We start from the raw sequence: 14263 nt of genomic DNA on the forward strand, positions 1-14263 counted from the left end.
GTTATCCTGGCTTTCAGCTGCATTATGCACGGGGCTTGATTTGGCCCATCGAGCTTGATGGCACTTATTCACAGAAACTTCTGCTGCTCATGGGATTTAGATACAATGGGTCTGTATTTTATCCAAAGAACAGCAGAAGGCTGTGGATACACAATTCAGGTCAATGTTTATGTTTTTTTTTAATTGTTTTAAGATAAAGCAAAACCAGGTTAATGCAGAACTAAACAGGCATATCGAACATAGCAATGGGAGAAAGTATTATAACTAACAATCTTAACACATTTCTGGAAGTGCTGTTAGCACAAGGATTCCAGGAGCTCAAGGAGAAAGTGCACCATCTTACCTGAACAACTTGCATTCAGCAGAGTGGGTTGGAAAAGAGTGCCTATGTTGATGCCGTAAGGACACAACACTATAGATTGATGAGATCCAATGTTCAAAGTATATAACAATAAAGTTGTGAATGGTGTGGCTATAAAATTCAGGTCATCATTTATGTTTTTTAAATTATATTAAGATAAAGGTCAAGATAAAGAAGTGGAGGCTTTGGAGAGGGTGCAGAGGATATGCCTAGATTAGAGGGTTTCAGCTGCAGGGAGAGGTTGTATAGGCTTAAATTGTTTTCTCTGGAACGTCTGACGTTGAGACTTGATAGAAGTATACAACATTATGAGAGCAATAGATAGGGTAGACAGTCAGAACCTTTTTCCCAGGGTGGAAATTCCCAATGCTAGATGGCATAGCTATAAGGTGAGAAGGGGAATGTTAAATGGAGATGTAGTGTGGGCCTGGAATGCATTGCCAGGGGTGGTGATGGATATGATAGTGATGTTTAAGAGGCTTTCAGGTAGGCACATGGCAGTGCAGGGAATAGAGGTATATGGATCATGTACAGGCAGATGTGATCAGCTTAAATCGGCACAAACATTGTGAGGCGAAGGGCCCATTCATGTGCTATGTTCTTTGGTCTATGGTGATACCAGATTGGGATTTTGTACTGGAGATGTTAGTAGAATTTTTTCTCAACTCTCGAAATCAGAAAAGTCAATAGAAATTTTGCTTAGGAATTGTGTAATGAGTGAAGTAGAGTTCATGACAATTATGGTGTTTGCAGATATGATAAGAACATGTTTGGCAAGTTAGTTGGTTCTTCCTCATTCTAATCTATTTTAAGAAAACTTCAGAAGAATGTGTTGGTTGTCTTTACTGAGATCTTTTCCTTAACTAGGATAATCAGACTGACAGTGGCATCATACTTGCATCAGAAGAACTTAAGACATTGGATTCCAGACAGAGTCAGTCATTGGCATTTAGGTAAGTTCAAGATTAGTGAATGTAATTGCTATTATAAGAAAATATATTCTTTAGGAAGGGAGATACTTTGAAGAGCTATCCTTCCCGTTTGTTGCTATGATTGTACATTTGAAAGGGAGACTTGTAGTTCATATAGAGACTGCACAGACTGAATATTGATCATAGAAAACATAGAAAATAGGTGCAGGAGGAGGCTATTTGGCCCTTTGAGCCAGCACCGATCCTCAGTGACTTCTGCTTTTATCATGCTCACTCTCTTGGGTTGTAATATTTCCGGCTTGGGGTGGAGCTTGCACTTGCCTGGTTACTTCTAGTTACAACTTGTGATTTTGTTTTCTTGGTCAAAGCAGAATGGGATAGTTTTTATTTATCAAATGCCAGATATCATTAGCATGTCCGTCTGCTGATATCTATTACTAATCTCCACCCACAGATGAGCCAATTATATCAACAAAGTTGACTTCTGGCAATTTGAGAATGGATCATAAACCCAAATCTTTTTATCCTAGATCAGTTTTGTTGGGTCAAACCTATAATTCTGCATCATATTTTGTACAGCTGAGTACTTCATTTTTCACAGGCTGGACTTATTAAGTTCCCTCTATAATGTATTAGTGGCTGCCATAGATTTTAGGGGGGGGGGAGGTGACAGATTTAATAAGGTTCTTTCCTTCTCTATCACTGAGAACGTTTTGAGACACCTATATCCTAACAAGAATATATTTGGTAATTTCATTCTTGAGGCATCTTCCTTCAATTATTAAAGTTCATTGCATCAATGCAACAAACAGAATTTGCTGTCTGCTCTTGTTGATATTTAATAATGTTATTTTTAAACAACTATTATAATGGAGTTCAGAGGCTGCACAAAAGCTGCAATATATGGATTTCTTTTGGCAGCTTTAGTTTCATATTCAGGAAAATGTCAAATGTGCAGTTAACAATCTTTAATATTTAGTATACCTCCAAAGGAATTAAAAAGGACTGGGTTTGGAGTCAAGTGATGTTTGAGTAAATAGATATGGGCTGGAGGAACAATGGATTAGGCAACATCTGGGGAGGGAATGGAGAGACAACGTTTCAGGTCAAGACCCTTCTTCAGACATAGGATGGAAGGATTAAGCTGGGAAAGGGAGGTGGGATGAGGGCAAAGCTTGGCAACTAATAGGTGGATACAGGTGGGATGGGAGTGATTGGAAGATGTGTGGAGTATGTGACCAAGGCTGAAGGTGAAAGAGGACAAAAGGGCCTCAGATGAAGAAAGCAGAGGAGGATTGAAATGTAAAGCCGGAGGGAGAGATATGTTTGAAAGGAATAGGGATGAGGGGAAGAAGGTGGGGAGATAACGGGAAATATGCGACTCAGGGATGGGAGATACGTTTATGGTGGAGAGGAAATAGTGGGAGAAATGTGTGTGCTCCTGCTTGAGTGGGAGGGGGAAGCACCACTTGAAATTGGATAATTGAATGTTCAAATTGTTGGGTTATAAGTTACCCAAGCAGAACGGGTGGTGCTGTTGATCCAGATAGAGTGTAGCTTCTGCCAAAGAGGCCCAGGGCAGAAAAAGTAGTATAGGAATGGGAAGGGGAGTTAAAATTTATCTTGTATCTCAGTTATAACTTATAAAAGAATTATGAAAGGCTGGAAATTTCCATTTGATTGCCATTTCAGAAGTTCTTCCCAAGTCTTTTGGTGAAATTTAAAATGAAGACGAAGTACAATTATAATGAAGTAATTAGTTTGACATCAAATGAGCTGAAATTGCTCTTTAGCAGCAATGTAGAAAAATCATAGTTTTTCAGCTATCCAGTTTACTTTTTTATGGAGTGTAAAATGGACTGCTGTTTTTTGTGCTTTTGCAAAAGACAAATGTCACTTTTTGTTCTGCTAGTTTCTTACATGAATAGGCATAACATTCTATTAATGTCATCATTAACATGTCAATGTCATCATAAGGTAATAAAGCCTTATTCCAAAATCTCTAAGAAAGCTATAAAGCTATTTGGAGAAAAAATTATTCCGTATGTATTCCAACATGTTGCTGCTCGAACCTAGATAGGAAGAGGCTGTTTGGAGGATTTTCAGCATTGAACTTGTATTATGTATCTTAGCAAGTGGTTGGAGAGGTAGAATTATTTCCAATATCTCCTGAACAGTCAATGGAGTGGGGCGGCACAGTGGTGCAGCGGTAGACCTGCTGCTTTATAGCGCCAGAGACCCGGGGTGGATCCTGACTACGGGTGCTGTCTGTACAGAGTTTGTTCATACTGTGACTGTATGGATTTTCTCCGGGTGCTCCGTTTTCCTCCCACACTCCAAGATGTCCAGGTTTTGTAGGTTAATTGGCTTCGGTAAAGATTGTAAATTGTCCTCAGTGTGTAGGACAGTGCTAGTGTATGGGGTGATCACTGGTCGACGTAGACTCGGTGGGCTGACCTATTTCCACGCTGTATCTTTAAAGTCTAAAGGACAAATTCTGTCTGTGCCATCAGAGCTTGCAATGGTTGTTAGAGCAGTTCCCCCTATACAGTGCATTCAGAAAGTATTCAGACCCCTTATTTTTCCACATTTTGCTACGTTACAGCATTTTAAAATGGACGTTTGGGTTCGAGAAATTAAGTGAAGAAATCCAGAGGTAGATGCTGCTGGAATGTAGACGGACCCACAGAAACTGCAACTATTCAGCCACCCCCACCCCTGGCAACACAAATTCAGTCTATGATGGAATCTTTAGAAAACACAAAGTGTTGGATGAACTCAACGGGGTCCCAAAAGGGTGTCTGTCCATTCTCTCCACAGATGCTGCGTGAGCTGCTGAGTTCCTCCAACACTTTATGTTTTATCAAGGATGGCACATGTGTATCTGAGTCATTTGGTGCCATTACCTTTGTTATGGTCACCAGGGCTCTTTAAATAAAAGGAGATGATCTTCCATACCCGTAAGTGATTTTAATATATCTGATAAATAACACAATTCACATTGGAAGCATCTTTAGATCTTCTTATCATGTCCACACATGCTAGATATTGTGTTTCAGCCAAAACTGAACACAACTCTTAGCAATATCATTCTTCTCTGTGAGGTCCTCATCTTTGCATTTGTGCTCCAATAGAGGACATCTCAATAGGTACTCCATAGTTTGTGGTTCAGTGCCACATATGCAGATGACATCTTCAGTGTCTATATAACCACACTTCTTGAGAGTTGGTTTACAACGACCAGTACCAGCTCCCAGTCTGTTGAGGCATTTCCATTCAGTCCCGCTTGATTTGGCCCCAGGAGGAAGTTCTTCTTTGGCACTTATGGACATGGATGTCGTTGATGAGAGATTGGCTAGTCTCTCTTCCCATAATGCAACTCTAGTGCCTTTGTCTTTACACAACCTGAAGCAAATAGGAGTTTGGGTGCTCCCAACATATTTGCTGAAAGGCACCAGCAGTATATATAAACACAGGCACACGCACAGGCACACACACACACACGCATGCACGCACACACACACACACACACACACACACACACACACACACACACCTCAGCAACATAACATTGGGTAGGTATTTGATATTCACCAAACCCATTTCTTGCATGGTATTGTGGTCAGTAGATAGATGACTATTTTAACCAATTGGAATTGGTCTACATGCAAAATCAGTGAAAGGTGACACTGTTTTGTTAAGCTTAATTGCAATTTCCTGTCCATGATATTTCTAAAGTGATGTACAAAAATGTAAGCATTTATGTCCTTATTATCAACAGTGCTTTAATTCCGAGCAAGAGTAAAGAGTCGGTGACATCTGAAGTTTCTAACCAGACAAGCGGCTACCAGTCAGGATACCATTCCGATGATACTGACACAATTCCTTACTCCAATGAAGAAAAACAGCCAAAGGAAAATTTCTGCACCTCACCAGCTGATTACAACCATGTGATTCGATACAGTGCACCACCTGTCTAAGATCTTCAAACAGAACTCAGAAGATGCCACCTTGTACCAAATTCACCTAAGCCACAATTGTATAAAGTTATCACATATAATTTCTAAAATATTTTCAAAATATGAACTTTGTTCTAGCTCATAGAATTGTTATTAATATCGACACTGGATATCTTTACATAGCTGATGATGGTCCTGAATAATTCACGGCCAATACCTTATCTGCCTCTTCAGCTTACTGAGGAGCAAACTGCCAGGCATGAACTGATTCGTGTCCTCTACTCTTGTGAGTTCAGCTCCAGCCTTGATTCTCCAAAACATAAGCTGTATCATGCGACATACAAAGAAGAAACAAGGTTGTCAATACCACCGTCTGGAGGAACACTGCCTGAAAATGACTGTAACGTAGGTAGCCAGCATTTCTTCACATTAAAACATTCCATCAAGTTGCCTACTTCAAGCACCCCTTGGCTGAGGAAATGCGGAATGAAATACTGCACAAATAAAATGACTTGGCAACTAAGACTGGGCTTCCAAACAGAAGACAAAACCATCTGCATGTATATATCCCATATTGCAAAACATATTTCATCCCCATTTGATGGATATCTCTCCAGTTAGGCATCTGAGTGTGTGCAGAGAGAGTGTGAGGAAGAACATATAGGCAGGCACCTATTTGTAGCACCTGAATGTTGAATGTCTGCAGATTTCCAAATAAATGTAATATATTGAACACAGATATAATGATTTACATTGAATGAGCATTCCTGTAAACAATGCACAAATTTTACTGCCACAGTTTAAGGAATGTTGGATTGAAAGGTTAATCGGCTGGTGCGTACTCTCTTCTCATTAAACAACATTGAAAAAATATGTTTAAATAAACATATGTAAGCATCTAACTGGAAGTTTCTAAAGATTGTATTGTGCTATACATAACATATATTGATCTAATGCTTCTCCTTTACTATTTTTGAATGTGAATCTATGACCTTTATTATGGTTTATACAATCACATAGAAAAGACCTTAAGATGATCAATGTATTACTTCAGGAATGAAAGATACAGTATTTTATTGCAAAGTTACATTATTTTGAGAGAATGCTTGCAGCTATGAACTTTAATTCTCTGATTCTCTGTCTGTTGTCTTCCAAAAGTGAATTATTTCAAATGGCAACATCTTCCCAAGGAAACTCCAGTGTATATATGAGAAATATATGTTTTGTACTTTCTTCGGTTTGTCAAACATAATATTATAGAAAATCAATAGTTTGTCATGGAGAAAGTCACCATTGTTAAAGAAAACTTGCTTGCTGGCCAGGCCTTTAAATTCAGAAGACCAAGCTATTCAGATCTCCATCTGTACTGCTCCATCAGCCAGTCTACTGGACAACACACTTTCAGGTGGACAATATAGTTGTTTGCAAGAACACAATTGCTCCATTTTTAATCAGGCAATTATTGATGTAAATGCACTGACAATCTTGCCATCATTTAACATTCATATTTGTAATTCTTGCATGTCCTCGCACAACGATGTACGATGATGGTTCTATTGTCAAACAGATGCGATAATGAAGCACACATCTTTTAAAGTGGCAATATGCAGACATCATTTATTAAACAAAATGTGTTCACAGGTTGTTTTTTTTTCTCTAACCTAGTTTGTTATGCATGTCTATGTGATTTCAATGAATCCACAAATTTGGATTAAGCCAACCATATTTGAAGAAAGCATCTTTAGTTTAGAGGCTTGAATAATTTTGCCTGTAAACAAGAACTAAATTTAACATTAAGCTGCGACTACATATGGAATAAACCACCTAATCAACATCTCTTTAAACGTTTTGACATCAAAACATCCGACTCATACAGTAATAGTACGCAGAACATAAAACAGGACAATGCAGAAAAATGTCCTGGGGCACACAATGCCTGTGCCAAACATGACACCAAATTAACCTAATCTCTGTGCGATCCATATCCTTCCATTCCTTGCATATGCCATGACCCTCATAACGTATAAAGCTTTCAGGTTTTTTTTAGCTAAAGTAATGAGTCTCATGTCCCAATATTAGACAGTGCATGTTGACTTCAGTGGAAAGGAATCTCTGACAGGTACATAGTGAGCAGCTGATCCACTCTCACCAATTTTCACTCTGGCAGGGAAATGTCCAGGTTTATTTGTTACGTTTATTACCTGCGTTTTCTGGTCCATGATGATTTCTTGAAGTCATCCTTGAAAAATAACCTTATCATGGCTGATTAATGTTTTCAAATTGAATACAACTCAAATCCCTAAAAATGAATGTAAAAAAAGTATTATATCTGATTGATTTTAGAGTTCTTGGAAATTACCATGTATTAAAGGTTGATTTCATTTTTAATAAATTGTTTTGATGAAACTATCTGTGGTTGATGTCTTCTTTGTGGATTTTGGCTTTTGAGTTTCCTATTAAAAAACTAAGCTGCAACACAGAGGTACAACAGCCGACTGTCATAGCTCTGCTTTCCCTTGTCAATGAAAATTTCAAATGATTCACTTAGATGCAATTCAATTTTCTTCATTCCATGAAGTATAAAATGGAATATATAGTTCAAGTTAAATTATGCAAAGAAAAACAAAATTTAAAAAAAGAAAAAAGTAAAGAAAGAATGGTGATCTTTAAAAAATCACCAGTAACTTAAATGTAAAATGATCAATGACAGAGAAGTTGCTATAAAATAATAATGCTCTTAAATTTGGACATGTATTTGAATGAATAAACCCTAATTGCTCTGGCTTGTTTAGTGAGAATCTAATGATCTTGTATCCTAACATGCACGTAAATAATGAATTAAGAGCAAAGGTTTCTGGAACAGAATAACTTGAACACAACATCCTGATTTTCACATTAACCCAACTTCCTGATTTTCACACTAACTGAATGTGGACAACAGACGTTGCTGTCCAATTTGCATCAGGTACAATATGTGCGATTTGAAATCTTTTAGTTCTGTTCAGTAACACATTGGGTCTTATCACCATGGATTTGGCTCCCCCATCTGAACTCTCAGCCCGCGCTGCCTGGCTGCTTCAGCCTGACAAAATGGCGGCACTGCCCTAGCAGCTGCCGCTCACCTGCGGTCCATTTGTCTTTGTGTTTTTGTTGGGGTTTTTTTGGTCTTAATTGTAGTTGTGATGTGGTGTTTTTGTGTTTGTGTACTATGTGTGTATGTGGGGGGGAGGGGGAAACTGTAACACTGTAAATATGTGTCCCTTCAGAACGGAGACCCGACCTTTGTTTTCTGGGCCGTGTCTCCGTTCCTGCTGCGGCCTACCATCGGCCCAACTCCTGGAGCTGTCAGCCTCCATCGGACTTACCATCCAAGTCCGTGGATCGGACTTACCATCACCGGAGCCGGCCGTCTTCGGAGGCTGCGGGAGCGGCTGCGACTCGCCTTAGGTTCGGGCTGCATGGATTCCGACATCGGGAGCTCCGGCAGCGGCAGCGTGTTCGCCCGCCCCGGATCGCGGGGCATGGGGCGCGGACATTTCACCGTCCGGCGCGGCCTAAGATGGCCGCGGGATATTTCTCTGCTGGGCGGGGGTTTCAATGTCGGGAGCCACGACCGCCCCGACGTGCAACAACAGCGGCAGCGACAGCGTGTTCGCCCACCCCGGATCGGACTTATCATCAGCGGAGCCGGCCGTCTTCGGAGGCTGCGGGAGCGGCTGAGACGCGACGCGCCTTGGGCTTGGCCCGCTGTGGACCATCCGGTGCGGCCTGCAACCACAACAACCTGACTGCGGGCGAGGACAGCGGGAGAAGGGAAAGACATTGTGGCCTTCCATCACAGTGAGGAGAGAGAGGACTGGAGGAGACTCACTGTGATGGATGTTTCTTTGATGGATGTTTCTTTTTTGTGTGTTTTTGGGGTTGGGTGGTTTGAGTGCCTGTTTGATGCTTTTATTGTTGGACTGTGTTTTTGGGGGTTTTGGGGTGTGTGATTTGAATGCCTATTTAATGCTTCTATTGTTGGACTGTGTTTTGGGGGGTTTTTGGGGTTGGGTAATTTGGGTGCCTGTTTAGTGCTTTTATTGTTGGACTGTGGGTGATTGAATTAACATTTTGTTCAAGATGGCCGCGCCGTTGTGTTTGGCTGCCTGCCACTGTATGTTTCTTTTTTTCCTAGTCAGATGTGCAGCACTTTGGTCAACGTGGGTTGTTTTTAAATGTGCTATACAAATAAATTGACTTGACTTGACTTGACTTGATCTAGATACAGAGCACTGATTGAGCTGGTCCTCCATGTTGAGAATCATTCTGGAGAGTGAGAGCAGTTACAAAGCACTGAACTGCCCGAGTTATTTTGAACTGGGCCTTTGAACTGTTCTCTAATAATCAAAAATATCTCAATGTGATAGAAGTTAAGAAAAACATTAAGATGGAGCAAAATAAACAACCAACTTACTTGCACTTGCCTTTTTTATTCATATTGAAACTTATCTAATAGTGAAAGGCCTGGATAAAGTAAATATGGAGAGGATGATTCCACTAGTAGGATAGTCTAGGACCAGAGGCCATAGCCTCATAATGAAAGGAAGTACCTTTACGGAGGAGATGAGAAGGAATTTCTTTAGTCAGAGGGTGATGACTAGAATTCATTGCCACAGATGACTGTAGAGGCCAAGTCAATGGATATTTTTAAGGCGGAAATTGACAGATTCTTGATTAGTAAGGGTGTGAGGGGTTAGGGGAGAAGGCAGGAGAATGGGGATAGGAGGGAGCAATAGATCAGCTTTGATTGAATAGAGTAAACGTGATGGGCCAAATGGCACAATTCTGCTCCTAGAATTTAGCTATTTATGAACGTATCATCTGTCTTGGTAATTTTAAAACATGAGCACGAAAGTTAAGCTGCTGATCTGGGAGGAGGACCATAACTGACTATTTACCCCAGAAACGGCAATTGGAGGTGAGTCTATGAACCCTAAACTTAGTTCAGAGAATAATGAATTTCCCTGTTTTTAACCTTTGCTTTTAGACTCATTTAAGAGGCAGATTTTTTTTAAAGTTCAGAATAGATAAATTAAGTTGGACCAAAAGGTCTTCCCCATATTTATCTACCTTGTGCTTTTAATTTTATAAAGCTGCCATTTTCCCTACTGCCATTTCTTTGCCCTTGGATACCATCTAATCTAACTGTCTAAATTAGTGCTAAACTATGAGGCTCAATGTCCCACATGATCTAGCCAATCATGTGGGACATTGTCAAAATCCAGCTAAAGTCCATGTGGATAACAGCTACAGCTCTGCCCTCATCAATCCTCTTTGTCACCCCTTCAAAATCTAAATTAAATTCAGAGACACGACTTCCCATGCACAAAGCCATTTTGGCTAACCTTGCCTTTCCAAACATAGTTATGTCCTGTCTCTCAGAATCCCCTCCAATAACTTTCTCCAATATTTTTTGGCAGCGGCTAATCTTTGCAATATTATATGGTTTTTGTTTCATAGCTTCCTTAGTTTGCCAAAGATATTGAGGCCATCTCGAGGAGTCTTTCCTTCACAATGGAATATACTTTAGTGAAATTTACGGACGTTCTCTTCAAATTTCTGCATTACCGATCTGCCATCCTCCCAACTTCACCTTCCAATTCCTATACTGACCTTTCATTCATGGGCCTCCTCCATTGCCATAGTGAGACTGCATGTAAATTGGAGGAACAGTATCTCATATTCCACTTTGGTAGCTTAGAAACATAGAAACATGGAAAATAGGTGCAGGAGTTGGGCATTTGCCCCTTCGAGCCAGCACCACCACTTAATATGATCATGGCTGATCATCCAAAATCAGTACCCCGTTCCTGCTTTCTCCCCATATTCCTTGATTCCATTAGCCCTTCGAGCTATATCTAACTCTCACTTGCAAACATCAAATGAATTAGCCTCCACTGCCTTCTGTAGCAGAGAATTCCACAGATTCACAACTCACTGGGTGAAAATGTTTTTCCTCGTCTCAGTCCTAAATGGCCTACCCCTTATCCTTACACTGTGACTCCTGGTTCTGGACTCCCCCAACATGGAGAAACATTTTTCCTGCAACTACCCTGTCCAATCCCTTAAGAATGTTATATGTTTTGATAAGATCCGCTCTCATCCTAAATTCCAGTGAATATAAGCCCAGATGATCCATTCTTTCATCATATGTCAGTCCCGCCATCCCGGGAATTAACCTGATGAACCAACGCTGCACTCCTTCAATAGCAAGAATGTCCTTCCTCAAATTAGGAGATCAAAACTGCACACAATACTCCAAATGTGGTCTCACCAGGGTGATGGGTGTATGGAACAAGCTGCCAGAGGAGGTAGTTGAGTCTGGGACTATCCATCACCTGTTAGACAGGTACATGGATAGGACGGGTTTGGAGGGATATGGACCAAGCACAGGCAAGTGGGACTAGTGTAGCTGGGACATTGTTGGCCTGTGTGGGCGAGTTGGGCCGAAGGCCTGTTTCCACACTGTATCACTCTGTGACTCTATGACTCGATGTACAACTGCAGTAGGACCTCCTTGCTCCGATACTTTAATCCTCTTGCTGAGAAGGCTAACATTCCATTTGCTTTCTTCACTGCCTGCTACACTGCATGTGTACTTTCAGTGACTGATGCACAAGGACAGCTAGGTCTTGTTTCACCTCATCTTTTTCTAATCTGACACCATTCAGATTATAATCTGCCTTCTTATTCTTGCCACCAAAGTGGATAACCTCACATTTATCCATATTATAGACAATAGACAATAGACAATAGGTGCAGAAGGAGACCATTCGGCCCTTCGAGCCCACACCGCCATTCGATGTGATCATGGCTGATCATTCTCAATCAGTACCCCGTTCCTGCCTTCTCCCCATACCCCCTGACTCCACTATCCTTAAGAGCTCTATCTAGCTCTCTCTTGAATGCATTCAGAGAATTTGCCTCCACTGCCTTCTGAGGCAGAGAATTCCACAGATTCACAACTCTCTGACTGAAAAAGTTCTTCAGTTCATTATACTGCAGTTCATTATACTGCATCTGCCATGCATCTGCCCACTCACCCAACCTATCCAAGTTGCCCTGCAGCCTCATAGCATCCTCCTCGCAGCTCACACCCAGCTTAGTGTCATCCGCAAACTTGGAGATGTTACTTTTAATTCCTTCATCTAAATTGTTAATATATGTGTGTATTTTTACAATACTGGCACACAATAATATGACATATCATATCATATCATATATATACAGCCGGAAACAGGCATTTTCGGCCCTCCAAGTCCGTGCCGCCCAGTGATTCCCACACATTAACACTATCCTACACACACTAGGGACAATTTTTACATTTTACCCAGCCAATTAACCTACATACCTGTACGTCTTTGGAGTGTGGGAGGAAACCGAAGTTCTCGGAGAAAAACCACGCAGGTCACGGGGAGAACGTACAAACTCCTTACAGTGCAGCACCTGTAGTCGGGTGGGTGGGGGGGGGGGGGGGGGGGTGTGGGGGTGGGTGAGGAGAGGGGGGGTGGGTGAGGAGGTCAAATTTAAAATTCCTTCAATAGGGGGTCAAATTTAAAATTCCTTCAAAATAGTTGGCAAGCACTTTATTTGGGTTCATGACTAACATAGTATCAATAAAACATATACGAAAAGGTAGCATATTGATGGCATTTCCGAAAATGGCATCAGAATACACAAATACATTTTGTGTAAGGGTTGTCGCGTGGTGCCCACCAGGGACATGGTTGGCACAGTAAGTGCACGTATTTTTTATTCCTTTCTATGTTTATGAATACCACATGCAACAATAAAATTGCGAACACTGTTTCCACTTCATTCACCTGATCATGTAGTAGAATACTGCATCCATCTGAGTGGACACCGCGACACGCTTTACGTAAGATAAACAAATGTTACAATACATTGTATCTTTGGCTTCATTTGTAAGTAAAGGCAAATTTCATTGGCACAACTTTGGTCCTCATGTTGATAAACAGCAATAAAAGGTTCCAAAGGTGATGGAAAGATTGGAGGAAAGCCTAGGTGCTGAGCAATCTCTTATACCTGCATTAAGGAGGCAATTAAACACACCTGAGCAATTACGAACGCCTGTGAAGCCTTGTGTCCCAAACATTATGGTGCCCTGAAATGGGGAGGACTATATAAACATAGCACAAAAAGTAAGGAAATTTATGTTTGGTAGATTATTTCTTTGTTGTAACAATGCTTCTTGGCAATAAATCTTATACCGTTGGAAAGCCTGTTTATTTCCCTTTTAAATGGTGCCACATTTGTAAGGAACATGCATTTGTGGGATGAGCAGCAGAGCTGAGTATATGGGTTGCGCCCATGAAAATTTTGCCAAATCTTCTCTGCCAATGCCAAACAGCTTATTCTGCTGTTGCTATTGACTCTTGTTTTGAGCTTCTGGTACCCCCAGGTGCTGACAATCAGGTGCCTGATTGGCACCTGATTGGCAGCATCTGTGAGCATGGGCCCTGCTACAGTGGTCAGTAGGTGTCTGCTTCAAGAATCGGCATGCCACGTTTGACTGATCTGGATAGGGCCCGTGCGATAGGGCAACTTCAAGCTGGTCCACAAAACCAAGTTGCGGCATTATTTGGAGTGAGCCCTAGTACCATCTCCAAAGTGAAGGCCAAGTTCCATATAATGGGGGATGTCAGAGACAGGCCACGAAGTGGGCGTCCCAAGAAGACGACACCCGAAGAAGACCGTTTCCCCACCCTGTCAGCACTTAGGAACTGTAGGCTGTCTTCTACAGATTTGCAGTCAAGGTTTGCAGGACAATATGGCCGATGGCTCTCTGCCCAGACAATTCGGAACAGACTGCACGCAGCCGATCTCCGGTCTCATAGGGCTGCCAGGAGGCCTGCCATGACTGCCCTTCACCGTCAGGCCCGTTTGCGCTGGTGTCAGCAACACGTGCACTGGAACCTGAACATGTGGAGGAACGTTATGTTCAGCGA

At 41.4% G+C, this 14263-nt stretch overlaps 1 protein-coding gene across 2 annotated transcripts in view; it reads left to right on the forward strand.

Annotated features, from left to right (window-relative positions):
* kdr (kinase insert domain receptor (a type III receptor tyrosine kinase)) overlaps positions 1 to 7590 on the forward strand; it is a 70777-nt gene extending 63187 nt beyond the window's left edge. The window contains exons 29-30 of one of the 2 annotated variants that reach the window (XM_078398530.1): positions 1229 to 1314; positions 5075 to 7590. In XM_078398530.1, coding sequence (XP_078254656.1) covers positions 1229 to 1314; positions 5075 to 5273 — 285 coding nt within the window. In that variant the 3' untranslated portion in view covers positions 5274 to 7590. The remainder of the gene's footprint in view (positions 1 to 1228; positions 1315 to 5074) is intronic. The other variant, XM_078398538.1, reaches the window with a different exon arrangement.
* The last annotated feature ends 6673 nt before the right edge of the window (positions 7591 to 14263 follow it).

Source organism: Rhinoraja longicauda, chromosome 1 (genome assembly GCF_053455715.1).
Source record: "Rhinoraja longicauda isolate Sanriku21f chromosome 1, sRhiLon1.1, whole genome shotgun sequence".
NCBI classification, from domain to species: Eukaryota; Metazoa; Chordata; class Chondrichthyes; order Rajiformes; family Arhynchobatidae; genus Rhinoraja; species Rhinoraja longicauda.